Raw genomic sequence first — 25,928 nt, forward strand, 5'->3', positions numbered from 1 at the left:
GAAAATGGAAAAGCTGCTGTTTGAATGGCCTTCATCCTGCTTTAACCAACAGAAACAGCGCAAAGTGCTCTGAACAACAAAGCAGTTTCCTGAAACCGCAGAGTGTCAACATCAACCAGAATACTTTTTTTTTGGTGTGTGTGGGGGGGGGGGGGAATACACACACAGTTGAGCTACTATAAAAGAACCATCATAAATATAAAGAATCTTCATAACCGGAGGCTGAAGCGCAGAGAGCTCACCACTCCAAAGTTCTGATCTTCAACGCCCCTCACCCCTCACTCTCTTCCCCCCAAATCTCAGAAAAGGGAGAGTCCGCCGCCCGTAAAGCGACTGGCTGCCGGCTCCGGGCCGCGTGCTGTTCTGTGAAGAAGACCCTGCTTCCCGACATTCCCCTCCTGCTGTCAACCAGCAGGTGAAGGTGGGGAAGCTTCCGGCGTATGCCAAGGAAGAATTCTTTAAGAAACAACAGCAAAGCGGACAGGACTGTAAGCTGCACGCCGGCACCAGTCATGTCGATCTAAGACAGTTTGTTTTGTACGTGGCTCATTTTCAAAAGAAATGAACTCCAGTGAGATGAACAGAAGAGTATTAGCCTTTTATTTTAGAATTTGATCTTTTGATCACTAATAGCTGAAAGTTTAAGATTCTGAAATACTTTGAAATATAAAAAAAAAGTAAATCAGAGGAACAAAGGACAATTTCTAACGCCTATTTTAAGCGACATTAAGGAGTCTCCCATAAAGGAATGGTGAGGCATTGTTTTACTGGCTCCGGGAAGCAAAGTGAACCTACGAGCTGGTCCACTGTGTGTCATTTACACAGCCACATGCGGACTCAACGTCTCTCAGCAGATCCAGTTTACAAATAAATGATCTTTGCCTGTCCTGTTTCCATAGGAAACACTTGTATTACTTACCGGAATGTAATAGATGCCCATCTTGGGGGTCTCACTGGCAGTCAGAAGCATTCCTAAAGGTAAACACAACGGAAAGGTAAACACACGGGAAAAGACCAGGCCTCTTTCCTATTAGTCGTCGACTCTGAAATGCCCGAGGCGCTCAGAGCACAGTGCGCGGCAGCGGGCCCCGGATGCCAGGCGGTGCGCGACCGTCCCTCGCTCGCCCAGATGGAGCGCCTTCGGTTTCCGAGAGATCACCTGGCCCGGCTAAGCGAATGAGCAGTGTCCACCATAAAGCGCTCAGGTCTACAGTTTGCCATCATTTTTAAGGGGGAAAATATTAAACTTCAGACACATAGACAAAATGTAGTTTCAATGCACTATTTATAAATATAATAATGACGATGATGATGACGACGATGATGACGAAATTAAGAAGGGAGGCTTTTTTCTGCCAATCACCAATCAAAGAACTAAGGTAAAGTAGTTCCTAATGTCTGAATTACAACTTCACACCTGAATGGAAAACACGACTTATGGGAAATGCCATGTGGAGCTATACCAGCCAAGACCTTCACAGAATCTAATACCCGTTACTCTGCCAAAATAATTCACTCACAGACTCAACCAGCAAAGTGGTTAATAATTTAGTCTTCTCGGGTCAGCATTTTAAGAAATCAAAATTGAAGTGAGGGGCGACTTTCTGGCATTCAATAAAGATTTCCCAGTAACCCCAGTAGGAACTGTCACCCGTGAATCGCTTACTCTTTGGTACAGATGCGAAGTGTTCAGGGGTCTCAGTCAGGTTCTGTTCTCTGCCACATCTGCAACCTACTCCTCCCCCAGAGTCTCCTGAGGCAGCTCCAATCCTCACAGGCCCCTTCCAGAGCGATGCATTTAAAAAAAAAAACTGAAACCAGCCACTAGGCGGGGAGTCCTGTATAACTTACTAAGCACTTTCCCGTGTATTATCTTAGCGACCATGCAACAACTCTCTGAAATGAGAACTATCATCACTCCATTTTACAGATCAAAAAAAACAAAGCTCAAAGGGGCTGAAGTCCCGTCATAAGCTAGAGAATTTTAGAGGTAAAGTTCAAACTCAAGAAGATTTCTTGTTTTTAAAGTTTTACAAATCGACCAAACTACATTCAATTTAAAGATCTATTTGTAAAATACAATAGAGGAATCCACAGAGGGAGGACGTCGGGATGATCAGACCACAATCAATGAAATATACCAACTGTCAAGGACAAAGAGTATTTAAAAGTATTGAAAAGTATTTTTTACTGCTTTTGTTAATACAAAAGCTTGTGAAAGGATATTTATGTTGTTACAGAAACGGAATGCTGAGATAGACGAGGTCAACGAATAAGCAGAAGGCAGGCTGTCTCAGCAGAGCCGCGCCTCGCACAGGACTCCAAGGTGGGGGCCAGGCACGAGCCACACGCGCGCACCACGAAAACATCCAAAAGCACGTGGTGAAGTCGAGAAAAGCGAGACTCGGCGACACCCCCATAGCCCGCAGCCCCTGCGGGTTTCCATCCGGGGCCTTTTCTGGCCCTGGACACGAAGGTTCCCCGAGGTGGCGACGGGAGGGCACCTGTGCTCCCCCAGTCTCGCGAGCAGCGCCGCCAGCACTCCTAGACCCGCGAGACGCGATTACAGGCGACTGCTGAGGACGGACGCGTTACAGCCACGAGGCTCCTGCTGAAGACGCCCCTTCCCCGGCTCTGCGGGCTCACCCTGGACGCCGGCCACTCGGCAGTGAACGGCCACGTCGGCCCCACACACCACACAAGGGTGCCGCTCTGATTCCGTGACAGAATTCAGACGGGACGCAGGGCACATGGCACAGGGCACATGGCCTTACGTGCTCAGCGAGCACGTGTGATGATGATGCCACCCAAGTCCCAGAGCAGTGCAGCCTCGTGAGCGCCCGGACCCACGGATGCTGCCTGACGCAGAGCCAGCTGAATGGGCAACCCGAGCGGGAGCTCAGAGGAGCCAGGAGTCTGCGGCCACGCCACCCTGACACGCCCGGTCCCGCCTCATCTTGGAGGTGAAGCAGGGTCAGGCCTGGTTAGTGCCTGGATGGGAGACCACCTAGGAAGACCAGGCGCTGAGGGGGGCGGGGGAAGCCAGGGGGGCGGAAGCACTTCCCGACATTCTGAGCAAGCTTAGTGTTAGAGAAACATGACAAAACAGTAACCGTGATGCGACTTTAATCACTTCAAAGTGAGTAAGTGAGAAGGTAAAGGAGGAAGAACGTTTTAGCTTTTCTAAAACATGATTAAGCTCATGATTAAGCACGAAACATACGGAGCGGCATTACAGGCGGAGGGAGTGGTAAAGCGCGGGGAAGAGAGGAAGCAGTGGGGTCAACCGCGCTCGGATCCGAACCCCAAAAGCAGTCGGGGTGCTTGTCTTACTGTGCTTGCTAAATAAATTATTTGGCTAGTTCCGTGTGGTTAATCTCTTGCTAAGGCCGCTGGTACAAAATGGCACTCTTCACATTTCTACCTCTCAGAAGCCCGGGCCTCGAGTTCCACACACCGTGACTAATCACACAGGAGAGCTAACGAGCACATGAGCACAGCATCTCACCTGCCACCTGACTACATGCGGTTACTGGTGTCTACAAAGAGCTAGGCTGGCTGAGGACTGTCACCGAGGGGGCCACTTTCTGAATCATCCAAGCACTTCCCGCTCTTGATTCTCCAAGTAAATACAATATCCTGACCAAGCCGAACCTTGCCTTAAGAAATAAAATGAGTTCAAAACCCAATAAAGCACAGTCTCACTGCATGACCATGGCTATGAACTACATACCTGAGTTGGGATAGAGGCAGACATCATTAATGTCATGTTCTGGCTCCAAGGAGGTAAAGATTTTCCCCTAAAAGAGTAAGCAACAAGGAATTATTAAAATGAAGACAGCTTTTGGCAATGCCACATAAACAAAACATACTGGAGACATAACCACATACTGGTATGTAACGTAATAAAATCACTGAATTGAAATCACAGATTTTCAGTTTAAAAAATCTCAGAGAACTCATACTATCAATTTATCGAATGCTCTCATTTTAGAGACAAAGAAACTGAGGCCAAGAGAGGAGAGCTGACTTAACCAAGAAAACAGACACAAAGTTCTAGAGACAACATCTGCACGACAGGGCAGGGCCAAGTTGAAGATAAAGTTGTATGTCAACTCGAAAGCTATTCCTTTGATCTGGAAAACATGCCCCAGTTAAACTTGTACTCAAAGGAACTACAGGAGAGATGGTCCACGTGGTGAAATGACGACGACACCTGCCATACCTGCATCTCGAGGTATTGAGGGGGATCGAATAAAAAAATGGGCACAAAGCAACTCACAAAACGAAATGTTATTCATAAATGAAGCGTCAGTTACATAGTTAAACCTAAACCATTTTTATTTTAAATGCGAGGGGAAGTGTACTCTTTTTTAAAATTGAGAAGAAAAGTAAGAGAGAAGAAGATGGACATGGAAAAAGGTAACGAGGAAGAGAGACGACGGAAGCAAGTGAAACGAAGCCGAGAGACGTGGGTGTCGGTCCCGAGGGCGCGTGCGTCACGCCAGCATTGCCGGATACAGCCTGCGTGGCAACTGCAGAGCGAGCACCCCAAGAACTGGCGTCGAAATGTCCACCAGCTCCTGCACGCAGCGACTCACGGTCAGGGGCTCCCACGGCGGGGAGGTGATAGTTACAGTCTAGGAAGGATGGTTATCTGTTCGGCGGAAAACGGCAGCCCAGTTCTAATTCAAGACAATGACGTTCACACAGCTACCTCCCTTTCTTCTCAAATTCCACTGAAACAGGGAGGGAAGAGGGAAGAAAAAAGGAAGGGGACAAAAGGGAACTACAATTGTATGGAATGAAAAAGAAAAGGTGCCCCAGGTAGCGGAAAGCCACACTATGGAAAACCGTGCAGCAGTTAAAGGGCCTGGGGGGCACAACCAAACCAGCTGCCGCCGTGACCCTGAGGCAGGATGTCAGTCAGGTCAAGGATAACTTTTACTTTACCTATATTTTATGAATTTTTTAAAATAAAATGTCTGCATTTAAAGTATTAAAAATAAATACTGCTTTAGAGTAAATTAACTTGGGTTCTCAGGAAAGCAGCAGAGAAAATTCCAGCCTAAGACACCATGAATCGTCCTGAGAAAACCCTGGAAACCCTCCCCAGTCAAGGCCAACACATGCAAGCAGCGTGGTCAGTTCCCTGGTGACCGGCCATCAGGGCAATTCTTCCGAAATGGAGACAAGCTGGAGGCCCTTCCTCCTCGCCCCTAACAGAAACAGTCCCGGGAGCCACGCAGGGCTGGGCCTGAGGAGCCGGACACACCCGACGACCGCTCTCCGTAATCGATCCGGAGGGAACAACAGAGTAAGCTCCGTAAGCTCAATAATTTGGGAGTGAACGAAATGAAAATTAAAAACAAAAGTGATGGTCAGAGCAGCCAGGGCCTGACAAGAGGCTGAACCGTGACGGGGCTGCTGGCGGCGCCTCTGGCCTGAGCACGGGCAGCTCTCCGGGGTGAGACTGTCACCCGCCCTCTCGCCACTAACGCCGAGGCCACTAGACTCACCGCCCCGTTCATCTCAAAATGAAAAGGAAAAAAAAGTGACACTTTTTGTCTAAAGGTGCTAACTTTGTAATTAATTAAATGCTAAGAACTCTTTAAAGCCATTGCTAAAGTGAATGAATTTTTTCCCATTTAGTTGCTAAACTAACGTTTTACTTCTCTCACAATACTTAGGTTTTAAAGTGAAAAGCAAAAGACAGATTAAACCAGCAATACAAAATTTTGTTCTTTTCTAAATCATACCTGGAGCTGAGAGAACATCAAATATTTTTAAGAAAACAGTTTTTGTCCTTTCTAAAATCTAAGATGAGGAAACGGTATGAAATGGAGATGTGCAGTAACACCGACGTGGATAGGTAACTGGTAGCTCCCCCGAACTTCTCTAAGGCTGTGGGAGAGCCTCAAGATCTCGGGGGGTTTCTTGTGGATCAAGATTTTTAAATAATGATTTACTCTCTACCTAACTGTCCAGGTAAAGACGCATGCTGGTTCCAGCAAACCAGGAAATCTTCTAAACACGAAGAGAGCAATCTTGACGACTCTATCTAAATATGGATGTTATCTACCCCGAAGAAACTGACTTCCAACTAAGCTCCCCAATGAATACTTAATCTGTTTCTCAAGAACTTAGAGTATTCAAAAAAGGCAAGAGAAATATGCAAATAATTTCAACAAAAGAAAATACATACTGAATTCTTATTCCACATTTTGATAATTCGTGAGTCGGCGGACAAAATCAAATCTAATGAATCGTGGAAATGAACTGACTTAATGGGCAGCCCATACTGGTGATCCTTCACTAGCAACGGCTTATCAGATCGAAGATCATATAACAAAACCTAAAAGAAAAAAACAAATTATTTCTGTGTAAATAAACAAAATATTTTACATTAAATGGCAACTTTTAGAATCTAGAGAAGTGGCTGCCACTTGCCTCATTACCTTTTTGTGAACACAATGAACACCCTTACCCAGGTACAAATTCTAAAGTCAGCCAACAAAACTGCTCTAGAAATACCTGTAAATTACCTCAGCGGGGCAGGGTCTTATGAATGCACCCCTGAGAGTAATGTTTAAGCACACTATGGTTAAAAACCACGGGGCCATTCTAAGAAAGCAGCAGAAAGTCTGTACGAACGTGCGTCATTTGTTTATTCAACAAATATGCATACTGAGGGCCTGCCATGGACCAGGCGCCGTCACGGCAAGAGACGGAAACAAGAATGAAAGGTACAAAGAAGTCGGGCCCGGCAGGTCCGAGGCCGCCGGCAGCAGCAAAGCTGGGACTACGGGCGGGTGGGGGTGGGAGGGTGGGTCAGCCCGGCTATTGGAGGCAAGGAACCTGGGGAAGCCAGAGCGTCATCCCAGGTGACAGAACTTCCCTAGACCATGGAGACAGAGGTGGTAACTCTACCCGGAGCAGGGTCTCAGGCCTGTTCCAGGGGAGAGCAAACTTACGAGCGTGTAGGCTCTGCCTTGAAGGAAAGAGAAAAGATGGACTTCGGCCTCTGAGGTCATTTCATTCACACTCCTCAGGCCAGCACTGGTGGGGGCTGCGCCCCTGGCCGCCACCGCCCGGGGTTCGGGTAATGGTGCTAAGGGAAACAGGTGCCCGGGGCAGACACATTTTGAGAATACTCATTGAAAACATTTCTTGTCTAAGGGAATTCGCAAAGCCTTCGATACATATTCAGACGCACTGTGACTTTCTCATAGCAAGAATCTGGTAGAATTCCAACCTTCTGTGACCACAGAATTCTCTTCTGCACATTGCGGAAAGTGATGCTCTAAACCGGTCGAGAGGACGCAGGACACGTGCCCACAGCAGCTCCCTCGGGAGCGTCCCGGACCAGCCGCCCAGGCCAGATCAGAATTCCTCCAGGTGCTGAGAGAGCACAGCCCTCTGGAGTACTCACCCATCTCTGGCCCAAATGATGATGCCTCAGTGTCTGCTCCCACGGCAAAAACGTGGGTGGGTTTCCCACAACACACGCACACTGAAACGCTAACTTAAGTGTGAAGTTTCTGACCGAAACATATTTAATATACATTACCTGCCCTGTGGATGTTCCAACTGCCATGGTCAAAGCACCGTTAAACTTCAACGCAGAGATTGTTGGTAAGCTGTTTATCCTGTAAGGCAAGATAGTTATCTTCCGTGTACATATAGCCAAGCCTTCCAAATAACAAACTCAGTAAGCTTCACTTCAATTTTAAAGGGGAAACTCATATTTCTAGCCTTCTGCTTAAAAGGCAACTGTAGTCACACTTTCTTAATCAAAATAAAAAGTAAGCTTCACATACAATCTACCTTTAAAAATCTGTAAATAAACTTCTTCAAAAACTATAAGAAATAATCTCAAAGTATCTACAAACAAACAAAAAAAAGTTTCTGAAAATATAAAACCAATGAAAAAGAATCAATATGACAATATCTTTTAATTAAGCCAGGATAAGTTATTTACAGAAACATCCCCTTTTCTGCTTAAAAGAAAATATTATTTTACATTCAGGCATGGGCAGACCCATTCCCCTTTTTAAACTCAGCTACGTCAAAGTAAAGTAAAAGACATGGGTCCAGATAGGTACTTAATTTCTCAGTATTTTACAATTTTTGTTATAAATAAGAACTGTTTCCATCGTATCTAATTGGATATTACTGATAAATATCAAAGCCACTGATTTTGTACATTTATCTTATAACCAATTTACTTAACTCTCATATTAGTTCCTATAGTTTTCCAATTGATTCTACTGGGTTTCTTGGGCAGATAATCATGTCATCCACAAATAATGAGAGCCTGCCCTCCTCTTTCCAATATTTACGGTTATTTTTTTCTCTTACTATATTGGCTCTGCCTTCCAGAACTCCAGTCTGTCAAATAACAGAAGTGACACCTTATAATGTTTGCGTAGGAAAAAATTAAGCTAAACATAAAAAAATAAAATCACCTGAAACTAAATCAGCAAGAGAAACTACTTTTAACATTTTGGTACACATTCAGATTTTTTTCCCTACATGTACATTTTTTTTTTAATGAAAATGTGATAAAACCCTATAGGCAATTATATGATTTGCTTTTCCACTTAACGGTATATCCGGAATATCTTTCCCTAGAAATAAGTATGCTTTTGCAACAGAACTCTTAATGGCTACGTATGCCATTGGTCGGTATCTCCTCATCTGTAAGATAAATACAATTACAGTACCTACATCAAAGGCTGTTGCTTTGAACATTAAGTAAGCTTATTTATGTAAAGAACTCAGAACGCCACCTCGCAAAAGAAAATACTATCTGTTAGCTATTATTTCTACCAAACTGTATTTAATCAATATCCTCAGGCCCGCTCTGATTATAGCAAATAACCCCAGGCCAGGGGTCTGACCAGGAGCTCAGGACTTTGCATGCACGTTAAAATGCACATAGAAAAACGCCTGAGACGGATGTACCAACGCGGGCAACAGCAGCCACTCTGTGCGGGGTAGGGCAGGGGGCTTATACCTCTCGTCGATTCAAGCTTCCAGAGGGTTTCATCCCTAAACGTGTACTGCTTTTCTAACTGTTTTAAATTAAGAAGTGGCAAAAAGGAACAAGAATATACGGAAACACTTGCTTCTCTCTACCTGAGAATTCAAGCACCTCTTTTTGCTCGTTAACTGCAGTGGTGGACGCCTGTTTCTGTCACTCGAGCCTACAGAACTGAAATGTAAATTCCTACAGTGTATGTGTTTTAATAAAACTCCACAGCAACTAAATAAGCACAGCACTCTTTGTAGTACTTTAGAAAAGAATCCCATACGGCTTACGCATCTAGTGAGCTTCTACAGGAAAGGATTTTTACACTAAACAATCACAGAAACTACAACCTCAGATGTAAGCCTAAAGAATTTTATCCTGAAGCAACTGATTTTAATTAAAAATGGAAACATGTTTATATCAGAAGCTGATGAATATTTAAACTGCAAATGATCTTCTACTTACTCTGAATCTGCTGTGACGCTGCTTAACGCACAGTCTAAAAGGCCAACTCTACTTCGAGTTCGTGGGTCCCAGCACTCCACTCGACCCTAAGCAAACAACAGTAACAACAAAAAGCGTTATTAACACTGATGATCTTCTGGGGAACAAGAATTTAACATTTTACAGTATACTCCTTTTAAATGTTAAGTGTTTCACTATGAGATGAGTTTCTTTTATAATAAAAAAAGAAAAAAAGAAAAAATAGTTTAGGAAAAAAGTCCAGAATGTGAAGGGTGACTCTTGACTGGACCCTGGTTTGGTTGGTGGGTGGAGGGGGAAGAGTTGTGACAGACATTGTGGAATAACCAGAAATATTTAAACAGTTAAATATTATTGTATCAGTGTTAAATATTAATATGTGAAACTCTATCAATGTTAAATTTCTTAGGGATGATAACAGTATTATGATTTAATAGGAGAAGTCCTTGTTTTTAGGAAAAACATTTAGGAAGTATTTAAGGCTAAAATGTCATGTCTGAAACTTATTTTCAAATGGTTCAAAAAACATACTATACACACACATCTTTAAAAAAAAAGAAAGCAAATATACAAAATGTATATAAGTGATCAGTGAACTAAGTTTTAAACTTTTCAGAAGGTGTAAATTTTTTAAACATCTGAGGAAATATAAAGCAAAAAAAATAAAAAAGAAACCTGCAAACAATGGAGGATTTAATCCATTTAACAGATACTACACAGTCATTCGAAAGAATGGCGCAGATACACATGTACTAGGCACATGTCTACAATCCGTTACATAAAAAAGTTTATTAAAAAACAGGATGATCCTGTTGTCTTTTTAAAAAAATGTCTGTACAAAAAAAAACCTCTGCAAGGACACAGAATAAATTATTAACAGTGTTTACCAAAGGAAAAGGTTTGGAGTAGGGCAGAAGAGACTACACTTCTCACTTTTTACCTTCTGTATTGTTTGATTTTGCAATGATAAAAAACCATAAACATACACAAAAATTAAAAAAACTATTTACTATCTTAACCAACTCAAAAGCAAGATCTCAAATACACTTGGAAGGCTAGATCTCACTAATCACTTCCTATTATTATAAATGTATCTGTCACAAAAATAAATAAAAAAGATTTCTCATAAATCATATAGCAAGTAATTCGAAATGGTCAAATATTCCATGTCTTCTCAAAACAAGTTACCAGACTTTATGGACATATAAAAGCCACATTTAAAAATTTAAAAATGGGTATGCAGATAAATTCCAGAATAAATACAAAATGGTTTCATAAACCATACTGATTTTCTGTGATCAAAATGGAATATCACTATTGCTAAAGCCTGCCCTCTAACGTACTTCAAAACACATAAAAAGCGAGTCCTAAGTCTTTGATTTTAACAACAGCATTACGCTAACTGCCACAGAAGAAATCAAAATCCAACATATCATCAAAATTGATATTAAACTGAATTTTTAAAGTCTGGCCTGCCTATGCATATCAAATTTCAGACCCAACAACCCAGGCATTTCAGCAGGGCCCGCCTTGGGGCTGGGCAGGGGTCTGGCCCCCTCGGGCCTCAGGGCTGACCTTGCAACAGCCGCTAGAACAGCCTGCTCTAATAATACACAGCTGCCCTTCTGGAGCACATCTCCAGGTACCCAGCCTAGGCTGCTCTGTAAGGACTCTATTTAAAACCCACTTTTTAAAGAAAACTATTTTAAAGTTTCACCTTGGTAATCTCAAAAAACGTAATTAACAAGAGCTTCACTGGCCCGATTTAGACATAACAGTATTATAACATATCAACATAGTTTTATGTATTTCCATTAAATCAACATCATGTGTCCCATTTCACATCTTAATCTCTTAACATAAAGATATTTTGAGTAAAAAGACCTAAATTTCATCCACGTGGGATTGGTTTAATAAACTATAGGGCCTTCAAACAATGAAATCCTGTCCACCTGTTTGAAAACATTAGTTTAACATTATACAAGTAATTATAAGCACATTTATATACCATATTATGTTAAAAAAAAAAAAAGGCAAGTGGAGAACCATGGTATAATTTCATTTTTGTAAAAATCTTTAAAAAATACGTTACTAACATATATGCATATCCGCATATACATAGAAAAAAACCCGAAAGGATAAATGTGCAAACCATTACAGAGTTACCTCTGGGGCAGAGCATTTGGCGACTGAAGGGCACAGAGGACACATTTTTAATAATACATTTCTGACATACTTGTCTTTTGTTTTTCTATGAGTAGTTAATAACATTGTAATTTAAAGTGCAAATCTAGAAAAACAGTTGACAAATCTGAAGAACACTGATTGAAGGTATAGTAGTTTAAAAGGAAAACGTTGTGTATTTATTGAATGCTACTATCCGGGATGTTCGGATCACAAGCCTACGCGCCTTTACAGCTTACAGTGTGTCCACACAGGTTGTTTCACGTGACTCTCTCCAACACCTCTATGAAGTTGGCGAGGTAAGTAAGTCTCCAGCCACAGGGAAAGTAATTCAGTAACGAGCAGGAGAGAGCTAAGACTCCGACATGTTGCCTCCTATTAAGAACAAGGATGGCTGTCACACTGCTCCCCAGGAGCTAGGATCCAGCAGTGACTTGCATCAGGCTTCCCACGGTCAATGTCGATGCGTGCCACATCAGACGCTTTATGGGGCACAGCTGCAGACATGGAAGAGCCGAGTCCTGTGTGCCCCGCTATCGATGTGCTGCCAAAAAAGCCAGCCGGAGTTTCCTGTTGCTACATGAGCACTCTGCTCCATGAACCGAGCAACTATCTTTAAATAAAACTCCATTCATCATCAACTATAAGACAACTATTTAAAAAGAGAACGTCAACGTATGCTTACCTCTACTGTTCCTGTGGCAAACAAGCCATGCACTGAATTTATGTCACATACATTATTCTCCCTAAACGGTAAAGCAATGAGGAAGAAAGTATTAGCATCGACTTGAAGGGGAGGGATAATCTAAACTTTCTAAATAAGCAGTCAACCCACTTCTGCAGAGAAAGGAGACATGCAGATGCAGATTCTTGCTTAACTGCATATGAAAACTACCAAGGCATGAAAGGGTTAAATGCTTGGTATACAGCCATCAGAGTTTCTGCTCCTCAGGGTGACATTTTTATCTGCCAGTGGATGTGACAAGGAAGGCCTTCCTTCTGAATTTCTATTTCAGGTTCATTCTACTTCCTCAATGTATCTTCTCCCAAGGCAAAAAGGACACAAGCTGTAACACTGCCAAGCCTGAGGCTTAACTAGGCGAGGCCTCACTTTCTTTTACTGTGATGTTCCGCACAGTGTCCAGTTTACAAGAAGCTCAATTACGGCTGTTGTTATAAACAGGAAACAATGCGGCTAAAAAGCAAACTCTTATTCAAAAATGCATCATGAAGTTAACATTTTTTAAAGAAAATAAGAGCATTTTATGCAAATATGAAAACAAAGACCAAGAATTCACCTAGTTTTGATCACTACTTGTTCTTTGAAGCTTTAAAACCCTTCCAAAGAAATAAGAAAAAGTCAACAAGTTCTTTATGTACATGGATGAGAAGTGTTCCACCTTCCACCCCTTACTAGCTGTGTGACCTTGGACAAGCTACTTACCCTGAGTCTCAGCTGCCCTATCTGTAAAATGGAGATAATAATGGTACCTACTGTAAAAATTTGTTATAAGTTTAAAATGAGTCAATATATAAAAAATAATAATGCCTGGCATAGTGAGCGCTTTCACTATTACTGTTGTAATGTTATTACTTAATATTATTATTATGACATTCATTCCTGAAGAATTTTTCTTTAAATAAAAGTGTTGACTACTATAATGTATGATAAAAGGAAAACTTGAAAAAAAACTTAAATTTTTGCCACAAGAAAAAAATATCACAAAACAAAATCATTGAATGAAAATCTAAAGAACACACAAAAAATAATGAAAAAGTGGATTTTAATAATTAAAAATTGTAAGACATTACCAGGTCTTTTAGAGGAATTTTTAAAGAAAAAAACTGAACAGGGCTCTTTCTATTAAGCAGCCCAGGGCGTCGCTTGAATGCAATGCGGAAGACTTGATGACAACTTGAGCTTCTGGCTCCATCTCCTGGCCAAAATAAACACAGCGGCAATCTTTAAAAGATACTCACGCAGCATCAGTTTGTAGAGGATTTAGGTAGCGTCCTTGTTCCAAGTTTAATCTATAAACTTCAGAGCTGCAAAGTAATGCACAAAGTTAAAAATCTGGTTCAAGTAAATATAATTTTTAGAAAAATATATACATATATCACTCATAAGGCATCACTTCCCTTTGTAAAACTAACAGAAAAATGTACTCTAAACCTAAAAAATAATCACCTTATTTGTGACTTTGTTCATGTATAAAAGTTAAACCACTCATGTGCCAAGAAATTGGTATACTCATTAGGTAGACTATTATCTATAAATAACACGGATAGACTACAAGATCAAAAATGTATCTATATGTGTATATGAGAAAAGACTAGAAGGAAATAAAATCAAATGCTAATAAGGGCTTCCTTTGGGTGGCATAATTATGTTTCCTTCCTTTAATCTTTTTTATATTTTCCCAATTTTCTAAATTGATACATATTATTTTTACAATCATGTAAGAAGGTAGCATTTAAGAATGAAAAGTTTTTAAATGCCAAGTAATGAGGCTAAGAAACCGACTTTGCCACCAGTGTGACCCATTAGGCTCCCCACGGCTCTCTCTAGATTTAGAGCAACATGCAAATATGAGTCAAGGATGCAAGTCCTAAAAGAACCAGTCGCCTTGGAACCGCATCCTGTGAGCAAGAGAAAGGCAGGGATCATGTGTCTTAGTCTCTTAACTGTTAAGAACAGAAGTTGTGTAGGGAGGTGGAAAGGAAAAAGAAAAAGAAAAAAAGGGTGATTAGACCCCATACCTTGCGCCAACAAAGTACAAGTCACAGGATGGATAATGGTAAGAGAAATCTCTCCCGAACTTTGGTATTCTGGTTTTGTAGTAAAAACCTGATTGTGAATGGAATTCAATGTATCTGTCATTATGTAAGAAGACGATCTGAAAATTAAATGAGAAAATTAGTTTGCCAGGTTTCTAGGTAAAGTGTTTATTAGGTCATCACTGAAACTGGCAAAATAAGAAAAACTCTGATCTTTCTCTCTGTAAACACACACCTGTGAATACACAACTTTCCATCACGATTAACAATTGTGATTAAGAACCGAACCTCTCCAGTGGTTGGTTGCTGCCTTCCTGGATCCCGGATAGTTTTTCAGCAAACCTTACTTCTAACTAAAAGACTTAAAATCAATGCCTTTCATTTATCTGGCACCCACACTCAACAACCTAGAGCTCTGTTCAGTAACCGATGAGTAATTGCCTATTTTACTTAAAAATACATTTTAATCATCTCTCACAGGGAAAGAAAAACTTGTATAAACTGAACTTTAAATGCATTACAAATGTATCTTTAAACTCTGTAGATGGTGTTTTAAAGCAAATTTATCAATATCTAGGTCAAATACATTATAAAATTACATGTCACAAAACACATGACAAATTGCTACCATGGGCAAAAGGATAAAATGTTCTCTATAGTTTCCAGAACTGAAGACAATACATAAAGCCATCAGCTTAGAAAATTTTCCTTCAAGATGACATCTGACATCACTATAAGGTTTTATATGTGATATGGAAAATTAATTTTGATGTTAGACTGATCAATGGCTCTCACAGTTGTTTTAAAAGATACAACATATGTATCATATATGTAACAAACTAAAAATATGCTAATAGAAAATGACAGATTTTATTTTACTAATATGTACCCATTTTTATTTTAACGATAGGAACACCATAAAAATAGTTATAAAAATAAATTCCATTCATTCATATCTTGAAGATAGTTAGTACAGACTAATCACACATACCTTTGAATAGTCATCAGACAAAGTTTCAAAGGTGACAACTGAAAAATAAGAAATAGTAGGAAAAAATACAATTATCGATCCATGTTTTTAATAAAACTGCAAGCTTGATGCAAAGATACTAATTCAACACAAAATTATATAAAAATGCTGGGTTTTTCTTCTTTTTTTTTTTTTTTTGGCCCCTATATAAAACAAGAACAAAGTTGCCATTTTATGTTGCCCACAAAACACCAATTGGAAAATGAAAACCTTTATAATTTCTTAATACAGATCAACTAGATTAATGCAGAACTGAAACGAATTAAAAATAGATAAATTCACAAAACATAACAATTTCTAAATTTTGCCATGGTTTTTCTGAGAAGTTCAAAATAAAAGACATTAAGGAACATTCAAAAATTGCTTTAAAAAGGTAACAGTAATTTTTTACTCATTCACAACATATTTTCTAAACAAAAATAGTGAAAACAGTTGTTATTAGCAGCACGTGGAGTTTTTTTTAAGGGTGAAACAACAGGCTACATATCCTACTGCTTTTCTACCCCCCCACCCCCGATCTCAATCGTGAAGTCCCCTGATAAAAATACCTGAGCGTTTCCATTTCAACCTGCCCTCCGTGGTAGGCAGAATTCTGAGAATGACCCCCACTGACCTTCCCCCTGTGTAGTCCCCTCCTCTGGAGAGTGTGGGTGGGAATCTGTGAACGCGACGCGATACTGCTCCCGTAATTATGTCACACTGCATGGCAAAGGGGAGATTTATAATCACGTGCGTTTTCTCCGGCTGGCAGGAAAAGGGGAAGTCGGAAGGGGAACAAGGACCCAAAGACCTGTTGCTGGTTTGAGGGTGAAGGGGACCTGGTGACAGGGCACATAACAGCCCTGAGAAGCTGAGAGTGGCCCCAGGCTGACAGCCACCGGAAGTGGGACGGGAGTCCTACGACAGCAACAAACTGCCTCCTGCAGACAACCTGAACGTCTGCAAGTGGATTCTCCCCCAGAGCCTCTCGTAAGAGTCCCACTGCGCTGACACCTTGAGTTCAGCCCTGAGCAAGAACACAGAGCCTGGACGGACTTCACCTATGGAGCTGTGAGCTAATAAACGGATGTTTATGGTAATTCGTTACACAGCAAAGAAAACTAATACATAACCCATTCCCGTTTTAACAAGCAGAAAAGCAGCCAAATATAAAAAGCTATTTTCATGAATTCAAATTGAACTCCTTACTTACCTTCTGAATCTAAACACCTTTCAAACTTCAAGGATAATTGATAGGTGTCATAGCATCGAACCCGAGGTTTGTATGTTCCTACAAAAAAATTAATGTGTTGTAAAACCTAAAGGACATACTTTTTCATTGTCAAGATTCTGCAGGTATATTGAGTATACTTTTTGTTCGAGGTAAGTAGGACTCACTAGAACCATATCGAAGGAGAAGAATCTAGAAGCAGTCCTCCCCAACATCCCAAGGAGAAAATGAGCAAGGGATATAAACAAGCAATACATAGAAAATGAAATATAAAGAAATAATATACCTCGCACTCTAACGAAGTACATTAAAACAAAATGGTTTTGTTCATCAGAATAGTACAGGTGAAAAGATGGTTACCACGGTGTTGGTGAGGGAGTTAAGTACGCTCACACACTGTTGGCAACCAGTGTAAATTGTTACAATGTATGTGGAGAACAATCTGACAATATCTGTAAACTATACGATGTTCACACATCTTGAATCTGGATTTCAACTTTTACAAATTTCTCCTAAAGAAACACACACACAAGTGTACCAAAGACATGAAGAATATTGGCTGCTGTATTGTTTACAAATGGCCAAAAATTGAAAGCAAATAAAACGTCCACTGATAGGAAATGATTAAATAAACGACGGTGGATAGTGTTAATACTGAGACCACTGTTAACACAGAATAAGACGCTGGCATGCAGATATATAAAAATTGTCAAATAAGAGAGGAGTTGGAGAAGGGATACAAATGGATAACGTTAAGCCAGCAAATTAATGTGGGCGATACGCAAGATGCATATATATATATCCATATATCCATATATATTTGGTATGTGTGTGTGTGTGTGTGTATATACACACACACACACACACACACCAAAATCACAACCAAAAATGGTTGAGTAATGCTATTCTAAATTATGACACATTGAATGTTCCCATATTCATGGCTTGATACTGATGAATACTGCTAATATAAAATGTTAGTGACGTATAAAATACTAAGTATATGATACCCAAAATCATATATGAAAAGTGACCTTTCCCAAGACTCCCATTGTTGGCAGGAGTGTAACATGATCTGGCCACCGTGGAAAATGGCTGGGAGCTTCTCCTCAAACTCAACACCACACTCACCCACCCTATTTCCTAGCAGTGTCCTCAGAATAGACTTGTACATAGCGCTTTATCAATAACAGCCGAAAAGTGAAAACGGGCCAGGTGTTCGCCAAAGGGAGAGTGGACAAATTAACTGTGCATTCCTACGAGGAAATACAATTTGGTAATTAAGAAGAAAACACTGACACACCTAATACTGTGCGAGTCTCAAACACGAACCCTAGGGGAAATAAGTCGTACACAAAAAGAATGCACAGCGTATGATGGGATTTACGTAAAGTTCTAAAACAGTGAAAAGAAGTCAGAGCAGTGCCAGCCCATGGGTGGGTGCAGGATCGACCATGAGGGGCGTGAAGGAAGTTTCTGGGTACAACGACTATTCCCTATCTTGATAGGGGTTTGGGCTAGACAGGTGTATGCACTTGTCAAAATGCATCAAACAATAAAGTTAAAATCTGTGCATTTCCCCATGTGTAAATTCTCCTTTAAAAAAGCCATAAATAAGTACTGAACTCTAGTTAATGATTTACACGCTGAGGCATTTAGGAGTGGACTATACTGATTCTGTAAGTTGCTCTGAAATACATTCAAAACCAGGATGGACTGACGGATGGACAGAGAGATGAGCAGACAGATATGTGAGGAAGTGAATACAGCACACTATTGCAGAATCTAGGTAGTGGGTACATGGATGGTCACTGTACAATTTTTTCAATATTTCTGTATGTTTGAAATCTTTTTATAATAAAATGTTAAGGTAATATTAAAAAGTGACCTTCCCCACTACAGCATTTCCTGCTATGAAATATATATAAATCATAACCAAAAAGATGCTTACCGGTCGCTAAAATATATTGTCCATCTTTTGACACCTTAATAGTGGTACAAACAGTAGGCATTTCAAAATCCTGAATAAGTTCAATTCTCCTACGGACGTCTACAAAGAGAAAAAATAAATAGCTGGTTTAATTTTGTGCTTCTTCCGTATGGCAGGAGGACGTGCATGCAGAGCAGTCACTGGACACAGGTCACAACTCCCAGCGAGCCCTGGGAAGGCACGCCAGCACGGCCCCGCCCACGACACACGGGTTTTCTTCTGAGGTAATATTTGTCTAAGCTAAGTGTCTTATTTTTACCTTTCCAAAAGGAAAAAGTGCCATCATTAATTGAAAAAAAAAAAAAAAGTCCACAATAATGCATCAAACGTCCAGTTTTAAGACGTGGATTAAGAGGGAACAGAATAAACACTAAACCATTACCATTACTCAATCATGGCTAAAACCCATATCTTACCATGTTTTTACCCTCAATAATAACAAGTTTAAACCTTCAAAAGCTTAAGTATGTATAAGAAACGGCCACCAGGCTGCCTCTGCCGGCACCACAGATCTGCAGTCACATGGGTCCAGGCTGAAGGAAGACTTCGAGATCTTTCTGGGTCAAAACATCTACTCAGACTCTCACAAAAACTGGCTTCTTCCCACAAGAAAGTGTGGATTCTTGCTGGCTGCTGTCACAACAATGTGCCTATTACAAGAGCTGTTCATGACTCTATGGCACATTACTGCCTTGCTGATAAAACACAAACATAAGGTTCGGATCAAATGAGCAGAAGGGGCCCACTCAGTCTGGGAGACATATAATAGTTCTGAGATGGGCTGGGAGAAATAGTCGGTGAACTATTCTTTCCTCTAAATAATCTGAATCTGTTTTCTTATGCTCTAGAATACCGGAGTGGAATGGGAGAATCCGAAGAAATCAGAATCCGTAAACAATACTAAAGTAGCAATGTTTTGTTTTCTTTTGATTTAAACTTTACTTTTCTAACTTCAGTACTATATAAAGCCTACTCTTCTAGATGCATGCCTTGGGTTATTTATCACATATCCAGAAACTCCTTCAATATCTTTGGTCTTTGATTTTTAGAGAATAACTTAAATAAAATATATGAGAAGTCATCTTTCATATATGACAAGTCATAATGGGAAAAACATAATGAAAATTTGTCCAAAATGATTTAAGTTAAAAACTGATCTTATACCCTTATCTTCTCTGCTGCCATAACTTAAAGAATGAAAAATCTTCTGCAATAATCTTTTATTGTTCATGTTCATACGTCCTGTACCTAAAACTACTCCATTCAGAAAGAAAATGTTCATTGTCTCTGTATCTCAAAAACTGACAGATTTAACAAATGAAAAGACTTTGATATGCTGGAGGGCGAAGCACTTGTGGGACTAGTAGGAGACAGTCCCCCTTGGGTCTCAGCGCTGCTACACATCTTGCTGGGTATGGCAAGACTGCAGGGTCCTGGCCACTCCTTTACCTGACCATTTCTCAGGCTATCTATGCAGCTGGGATCCCTGCCGTGTCTCCTCCGGACAAAGGGCAGGCTTGCTTCCGGCCTGCTGTTACGGCATGGACTTCCCAGGCCTGGTGTTCCTCAGCCGCGACACAGCATCCACCTGGGTCACGCTGCGCGTGCCCGTGGGACTGAAGCGCAAGGGGAACTGACGGAGATACGCTGCCACGGCTCAGACCAGCTGCTGTGCCGCCAGGAGTCTCACGTCTGCTGCTCTTACCCATGGAACAGTAACGGGCCAGCTTGTTAGGTTGTAAGCAGGTGAAACCGAATCCCACGCCCACCAGAAACATATCGACCTTAAGATTTCTTAAGAAGAAAACGGACGAGAAGTTTATTTTCCACTGCATTTGTGTGAAACTTCACCTAAATATGATAACGATAAACGAGTGAAATCTTTATAACATGGACCACGAACGTAACCAAAGTGGGAAAAAATAACACTCACCGACATCTTTCTTCTGCAGTGCTCTCTTCTTCCTGTCAGAAAGCCACTAAAGAAAATGAAGAGACTTTATTTTAAAATGTATTTACGTGAACTGTTTTTCTGTTGGCAAAAATAACGCATGCTCACATTAAAAAATTTTTTAAACTTTATAGGAATGTACAACATAGAAACCGAAAATATTCTGTAATCCTAACCCAACAGTTAACATATCTTCGGGATTTTTTCAACTTTTGATCTTTTTTGCTACCTTCCCTCTCCCCACCACTGTACCCAGTTATTCAGATCCCAAACCCAAGGATTCTCTCAATTCCTTCCTTTTCTTCACCTTAACTTCTCCTCGCCACCATACAATCCATTGGCAAGTCCCATCGGCCCACCTTCAAAACACCTCCCGAATCCCACCGTGTCTTAGCATCTCCTTTGCTACCATTCTAGCCCAGGCCCCTGAAGTCTCTCAGCTGGACTGACTCATCCCCCTCATACCCCGTCCCCTCCCAGCCACCCTCTCCAGCTACAGTAATTTGCCACACAGCAGCCCAGTTTAAAATCCGACCATAACTTCCAACAGCACTCAGAAGAAAACCCTAACTTCTTACCTTGGCTTACGAGGCCTGCTGCTCTCCAGCCTCACCTGCCCCATCCCCTCACTCAGCATGCCACAATCACACCTGTGCCTTGTTTGTTTCTCCAACTTGCAAGTCTGTCTATTCCGACGGTGAGACGTTTATGCTTTCCATTCAGCACTGAAAACTCTTCCCCGTACCTTCCCACGACTGGCTCCTTTCCATCACCCAAGTTTCTGCTCAAATGTCACCTCTCGTAAAGAGGCCTTCCCTGAAGGCTTTACCCAAAACACTTCACTGGCAACAGCTATCTTCCAGGCACTCACCACTCAAAGCACTTATCATCTAAAGTTTTCTTATTTGCTCACTTAGGAATCTTTTCCCAACGGAAAGGTACCTGGCATGTTCACCATGTATCCCAACACTCAGGGCAGAGCTGCCTGCACATGGTCACTTCTCAACGAATGTGTAGAATGAACAAAATGAGAAAGATCACGTGTGAAGAACAGTTGAAGGACAAGGAGTTACTTAACCTTGAATTCTTGGGAAAGAATCTAATCATTGGCTCCAAATCTTTCAGGGGTGGACACATGGAAGAAGAGCTAAATTTATCCTGATCTCCAAGGGCAGGTCTCATATAAACCACCATCTAACAAGTAATCTCAAAATGGAAATGAGCTTGGGAAAAAAGCTTCGTCTCACTGTAAGCACGAACAGAGGCTTGACCACCAATTATAAGAAATAAAAACCAAACTTCAGAACCTATGTCCATGAAAAGTCAGCCTTCTCCTCATCGGATCTGTTGCATATTTTAGGCATGAGAAGACTGAGAATCACTGATTTTCTCAGCCCCAACGCTGATGTCCTAAGACTCAACGAAATCAAGTTAAGTTCAGCAAGTTTCAAAAATAGTGCCATCTACACCATAAGTTCTGCAGATGCAAAGTCTGCATTTCCCTTTCTCACTACTGTACTTCCAACATTTCGCATATAATAGGTACTCAACAAACAACTGATGGACCGGCATTAAAACGAGGGAGATATGTCTGTGAACCACCCTGCCCAGGTTTTCCTCCTCGGTGTGGCACCGTTTGTGAACATCCATAGAAATCCAAAGGGACGCGTCCTCGGTCTTAGAGAACTTCACAAAAGTTCAAGCAAAGCTCATCGACCCTGATCGCCCCTCCGCCCAGCCTCTGGCGCGGTGACAACAGTGTCCTCTTCTACCGGCACCGACCAGCTCCGCTTGACACCAGCACCCGGACCTCCCCGAGTCGGGGGCAGATCCGGTCCCAGCTAAAACAGGCCAGGGACAGAGCCGAGGAGAGGGGCGGCTGCCCCGCGAGAACCGCGGGGTTGACTCACCTCAGGAAGGGACTTGCCGCAGCTGAGGCTGTAAATCTTCACCTCGTTGAGGCTGGAGACCTGCATGGTGGCGCGGCGGGGCCGGCGACCCCCGTTCCGCTGCGGGCGCCTCTCCCCGCGGTGCACGCGAGCATCAGCTCCCAGGCTCCGCGGCGCGCGGCGCTGGCGCGGGCTGATGACGCACTTCCGGGTCCCAGACGCCCCGGTTCCCGGAAGCGAAAGTAGCGAGAGAAAGGAAAGGGGGCGGCGGGGTTGGTGGAGGACGGTCCTCCGGCTGGGTTGCAGGGCTGGTGGCGACCCCGATACGGGAGGGTCAGGAGTCGCTCGCTCTCCCTCTGCTCAGTGTCCCCAGCGGCAGGAAGCCCGCAAGCGTCTCTGCTCAGGATGAAGTGTCGCGGTCCCCGGCGAGCTGGGCTGACCCAAGGCCTTGCGGGCTCCGCGGAGGGGACCCAGCGAGCGAAGGCGGCCAGTGAGCGAACTGAGAGTGGAAGTGATTCTTTTCTCTCCAGTGTTCTGCAATATTACATTACAAATAAATGCTGGATTTATTTGACATTCATCAACTAAGGAGGGTTATACATGAAAAAGCGTACTTAAAAAAAAAAGAAAGTAGTAAAAGAAGGAGTGGAGATCAGGGGAGGAGTGGATTGAATCTGATCTTTTTGAGACGGGCATGTGGCAGCAATGACAGACACAGACCCTCACGTACGCATCGTTTCCCAAACTCTGTTGACCTTCTAGTTTCTTAGTGAACTGTTTTTACTGTTGCCCAGATCTGAGGACTTGAGAATTCTTGGCTTAGATGAAAACGAGGGTAAAGTGTAGGTTAACGGCAGTCAAACGGGCCTTATTGAAATTAGAACATAGTACTCATGGGGTAACGGGAGGGTCATTTTGAGCACATGCTATATTAGCTCATGGCAGGGTGAGGACTCCTGGGTCTAATAATTTTGTTCCTATTTCACCTGTCCTTATAAAGTCCCAGTCCAGATTCTACCCTCTTCCTGAGACGTTCTTGGAGGAAAGGTGCAGGCCTGCCATCTTCCTTGGGGAGGCAGTGTGGCACGGTAGAAAGATCATGGGCTTCAGAGTGATAATAGGCCTCTTAAGCAAGTCATAAAACTGGAATATGTTTGTTTTCCAAAATAATGCAGCCTGACTTTCAAGAAACCTTTAATAATTTTATACAAAAATATTCCTTTTATTATTTTCAAGAATATTGAAAAACCCATCGCCTGTAAAGCACAATACTGTCACTTGTGCTATGTATATGATACATCTTACCCCTAAGCTTGATAATTAAGGGCTCTAGACCATTTCACTTTATTTTATTCAACCCTGTTTCCCACTGGCTGTTAGATTTGTCTTCTGTGTCATTAGCATTAGTTTCATTATTCTCGTTTTGAACCTTAGCTTATGCTAACCTGGACTCCCCTTCTTATATCCAGATCCCACCAGCTCCTCAAAACTTGCCTTTTGAGTATTTTTTTCTCATTCTATGCTTTCACTATACTGTGTAAATACCTTTATGGCAATTATATCTTTATTGGTATATAGCACACTTTCGGTTAATATTTCTTAGTAAAAACGAATCAATTTTCACTCTTCGTCCTGACCCAAAGTCCTAATTCTTTGTTCCATACATTCTGGCCTTTGGTAATATTGAAAACAGCATAGCTCTGTGCCAGTCCATTTATAAATCTTGTCTCTCTAACAAGAAATGTCAGAAACCGCATGCGAGGGAACACTGTATTCTGTGAGATAAAGCAAGCTGTTCTTGGTCCTCGGAGCCAGAACGGCTCCCATCACGTGGTCATGGCCTGGGGGCTTGACCTACTGTACTCCAGGGTTGCTTTCCACTGAGGACAGTGTAGTCTCTCCAGTGTTCCTAGGATCACAAGCATTCAGTCCGTGGGATGCAGTGCTGTGTTAGATGACTAAGCTTGGATCCACCAGTAGTGCCTGGGTCCACATCCTGGCCACTCTGATCGTGCCTGGATAGAGCAAGTGAATTTAATCTCTCTCTGCCTCTGTTTCCTCACTTGTCAAACACCCTCTGAAGGGTTGTTGTAAAGATAATTGAGCACATGCCCTAAATCACTGAGTCCAGGACCTCTATTTTTAACATCCTTGAAATTGGAATGGAGCTTGTGTACCATGCATGGTTAATTGACTGTTTTTCCCCTCTAGTGGTACAAGAAGTAATGGTGGATCTGAGAGTTAATGGACTTTTAGATTCAGTAAAATGCAGTACACATGAAGGAGGTAGAACGGCGCCTGATAGAGCCACACTATGTAAGCATCAGGTAGTAGTATTTTCTCCCAGTAACCAAAACATTAAAAAATTGTTTAACCCAACAAAACAAAACAAAAAACCAGTTTAGTTGTAAATTCCAAACAATCTGAAGTGTTCCGTTATTAGTTGCCATTCCTGGAACCTTCAAGTAACGTTCAAAATTCCTCTCCCAGTTCTTTACCTCCGTAGCCAATCCATCTCCAAATCCTTCTGATTCTACCTGTCAGATGCTAGATTCCTTCACTATGTTCCCACTGCCATAAGTGCTCAAACCCTCATCCTCTCCTACCTGCCCCACTGCAATCCTTTTCATTTGGTTTTTCTGCCTCAAATCTGTCTCTCACAGGGAACAAAGTCATCTCTCTAATGGGCAAATCTGATCATGTCACACTCCAACTCAAAACTGTAGTTCTCTCAAGACCTAAAAGAACACATCTGAACACATGTGTTGGCTCCTGACTTTCCCAGTCACAGCGGCTGAGGCCGCCCCCACTCTCCTCTCCCATCCTCCGCCCCTCATTCCCTAGACTCTCGAAGGTCGAAAAATCCCAGACCCTCTCTCTCCATGTTGGCGCCTCTGCACCTGCTCTTCTTGTAACCCCCGCCCTCTGCGTTCCTTGGTAATTCCCATTCATTCTTCTTCATGTCTAGGAGACCTTATATACCTAAGTTCTCATCATACATTGTGTATAATCTCTGTAGTGTACGTTAAACTGAGACTTCCTGTTGTATTCGCAAAAACAAACAAACAAAAAAACCCTTTAGGGTTTTTCCTATTTTCAATGATGATCTTTTTAACAATCGATATGAGCATATCTGGTCACCCAGTTGGCCATCTTCTGAAAAGCACCACCGTTCTGTATGAGCACCAAGTTTGCATTCTGCAGTTCGCCAGTGCCACCCACGTGCCACTGCTTCCAACGTCTCCCCTCAGAGATTAGAAGGAGAGGGGGGATGGTGTGAAGAAATACGATAGGGACAAGTGTGACCCAAGCGAGAGTCCAACGACATCATGGCCTGCTGTGTGAAAGAGGTTTTGCAATTGATCAAATAGAAGGCGGT

General features: G+C 42.0%; 1 protein-coding gene across 1 annotated transcript in view; it reads right to left on the reverse strand.

Moving 5' to 3' along the window:
* Positions 1-22,727, reverse strand: part of NOL10 (nucleolar protein 10) — a 65,207-nt gene extending 42,480 nt beyond the window's left edge. The window contains exons 1-13 of the mRNA XM_016127106.2: positions 22,571-22,727; positions 20,643-20,688; positions 18,671-18,769; positions 16,702-16,779; positions 15,471-15,508; positions 14,462-14,598; positions 13,682-13,747; positions 12,387-12,447; positions 9,500-9,585; positions 7,571-7,649; positions 6,206-6,355; positions 3,734-3,800; positions 920-972 (exon numbers count right to left, since the gene is read on the reverse strand). Of these exons, the coding sequence (XP_015982592.2) occupies positions 920-972; positions 3,734-3,800; positions 6,206-6,355; positions 7,571-7,649; positions 9,500-9,585; positions 12,387-12,447; positions 13,682-13,747; positions 14,462-14,598; positions 15,471-15,508; positions 16,702-16,779; positions 18,671-18,769; positions 20,643-20,688; positions 22,571-22,636 (1,026 nt within the window). The 5' untranslated portion in view covers positions 22,637-22,727. The remainder of the gene's footprint in view (positions 1-919; positions 973-3,733; positions 3,801-6,205; positions 6,356-7,570; positions 7,650-9,499; positions 9,586-12,386; positions 12,448-13,681; positions 13,748-14,461; positions 14,599-15,470; positions 15,509-16,701; positions 16,780-18,670; positions 18,770-20,642; positions 20,689-22,570) is intronic.
* Positions 22,728-25,928: the final 3,201 nt, after the last annotated feature.

Source organism: Rousettus aegyptiacus, unplaced genomic scaffold (genome assembly GCF_014176215.1).
Source record: "Rousettus aegyptiacus isolate mRouAeg1 unplaced genomic scaffold, mRouAeg1.p scaffold_m13_p_7, whole genome shotgun sequence".
In the NCBI taxonomy this organism is placed as follows: domain Eukaryota; kingdom Metazoa; phylum Chordata; class Mammalia; order Chiroptera; family Pteropodidae; genus Rousettus; species Rousettus aegyptiacus.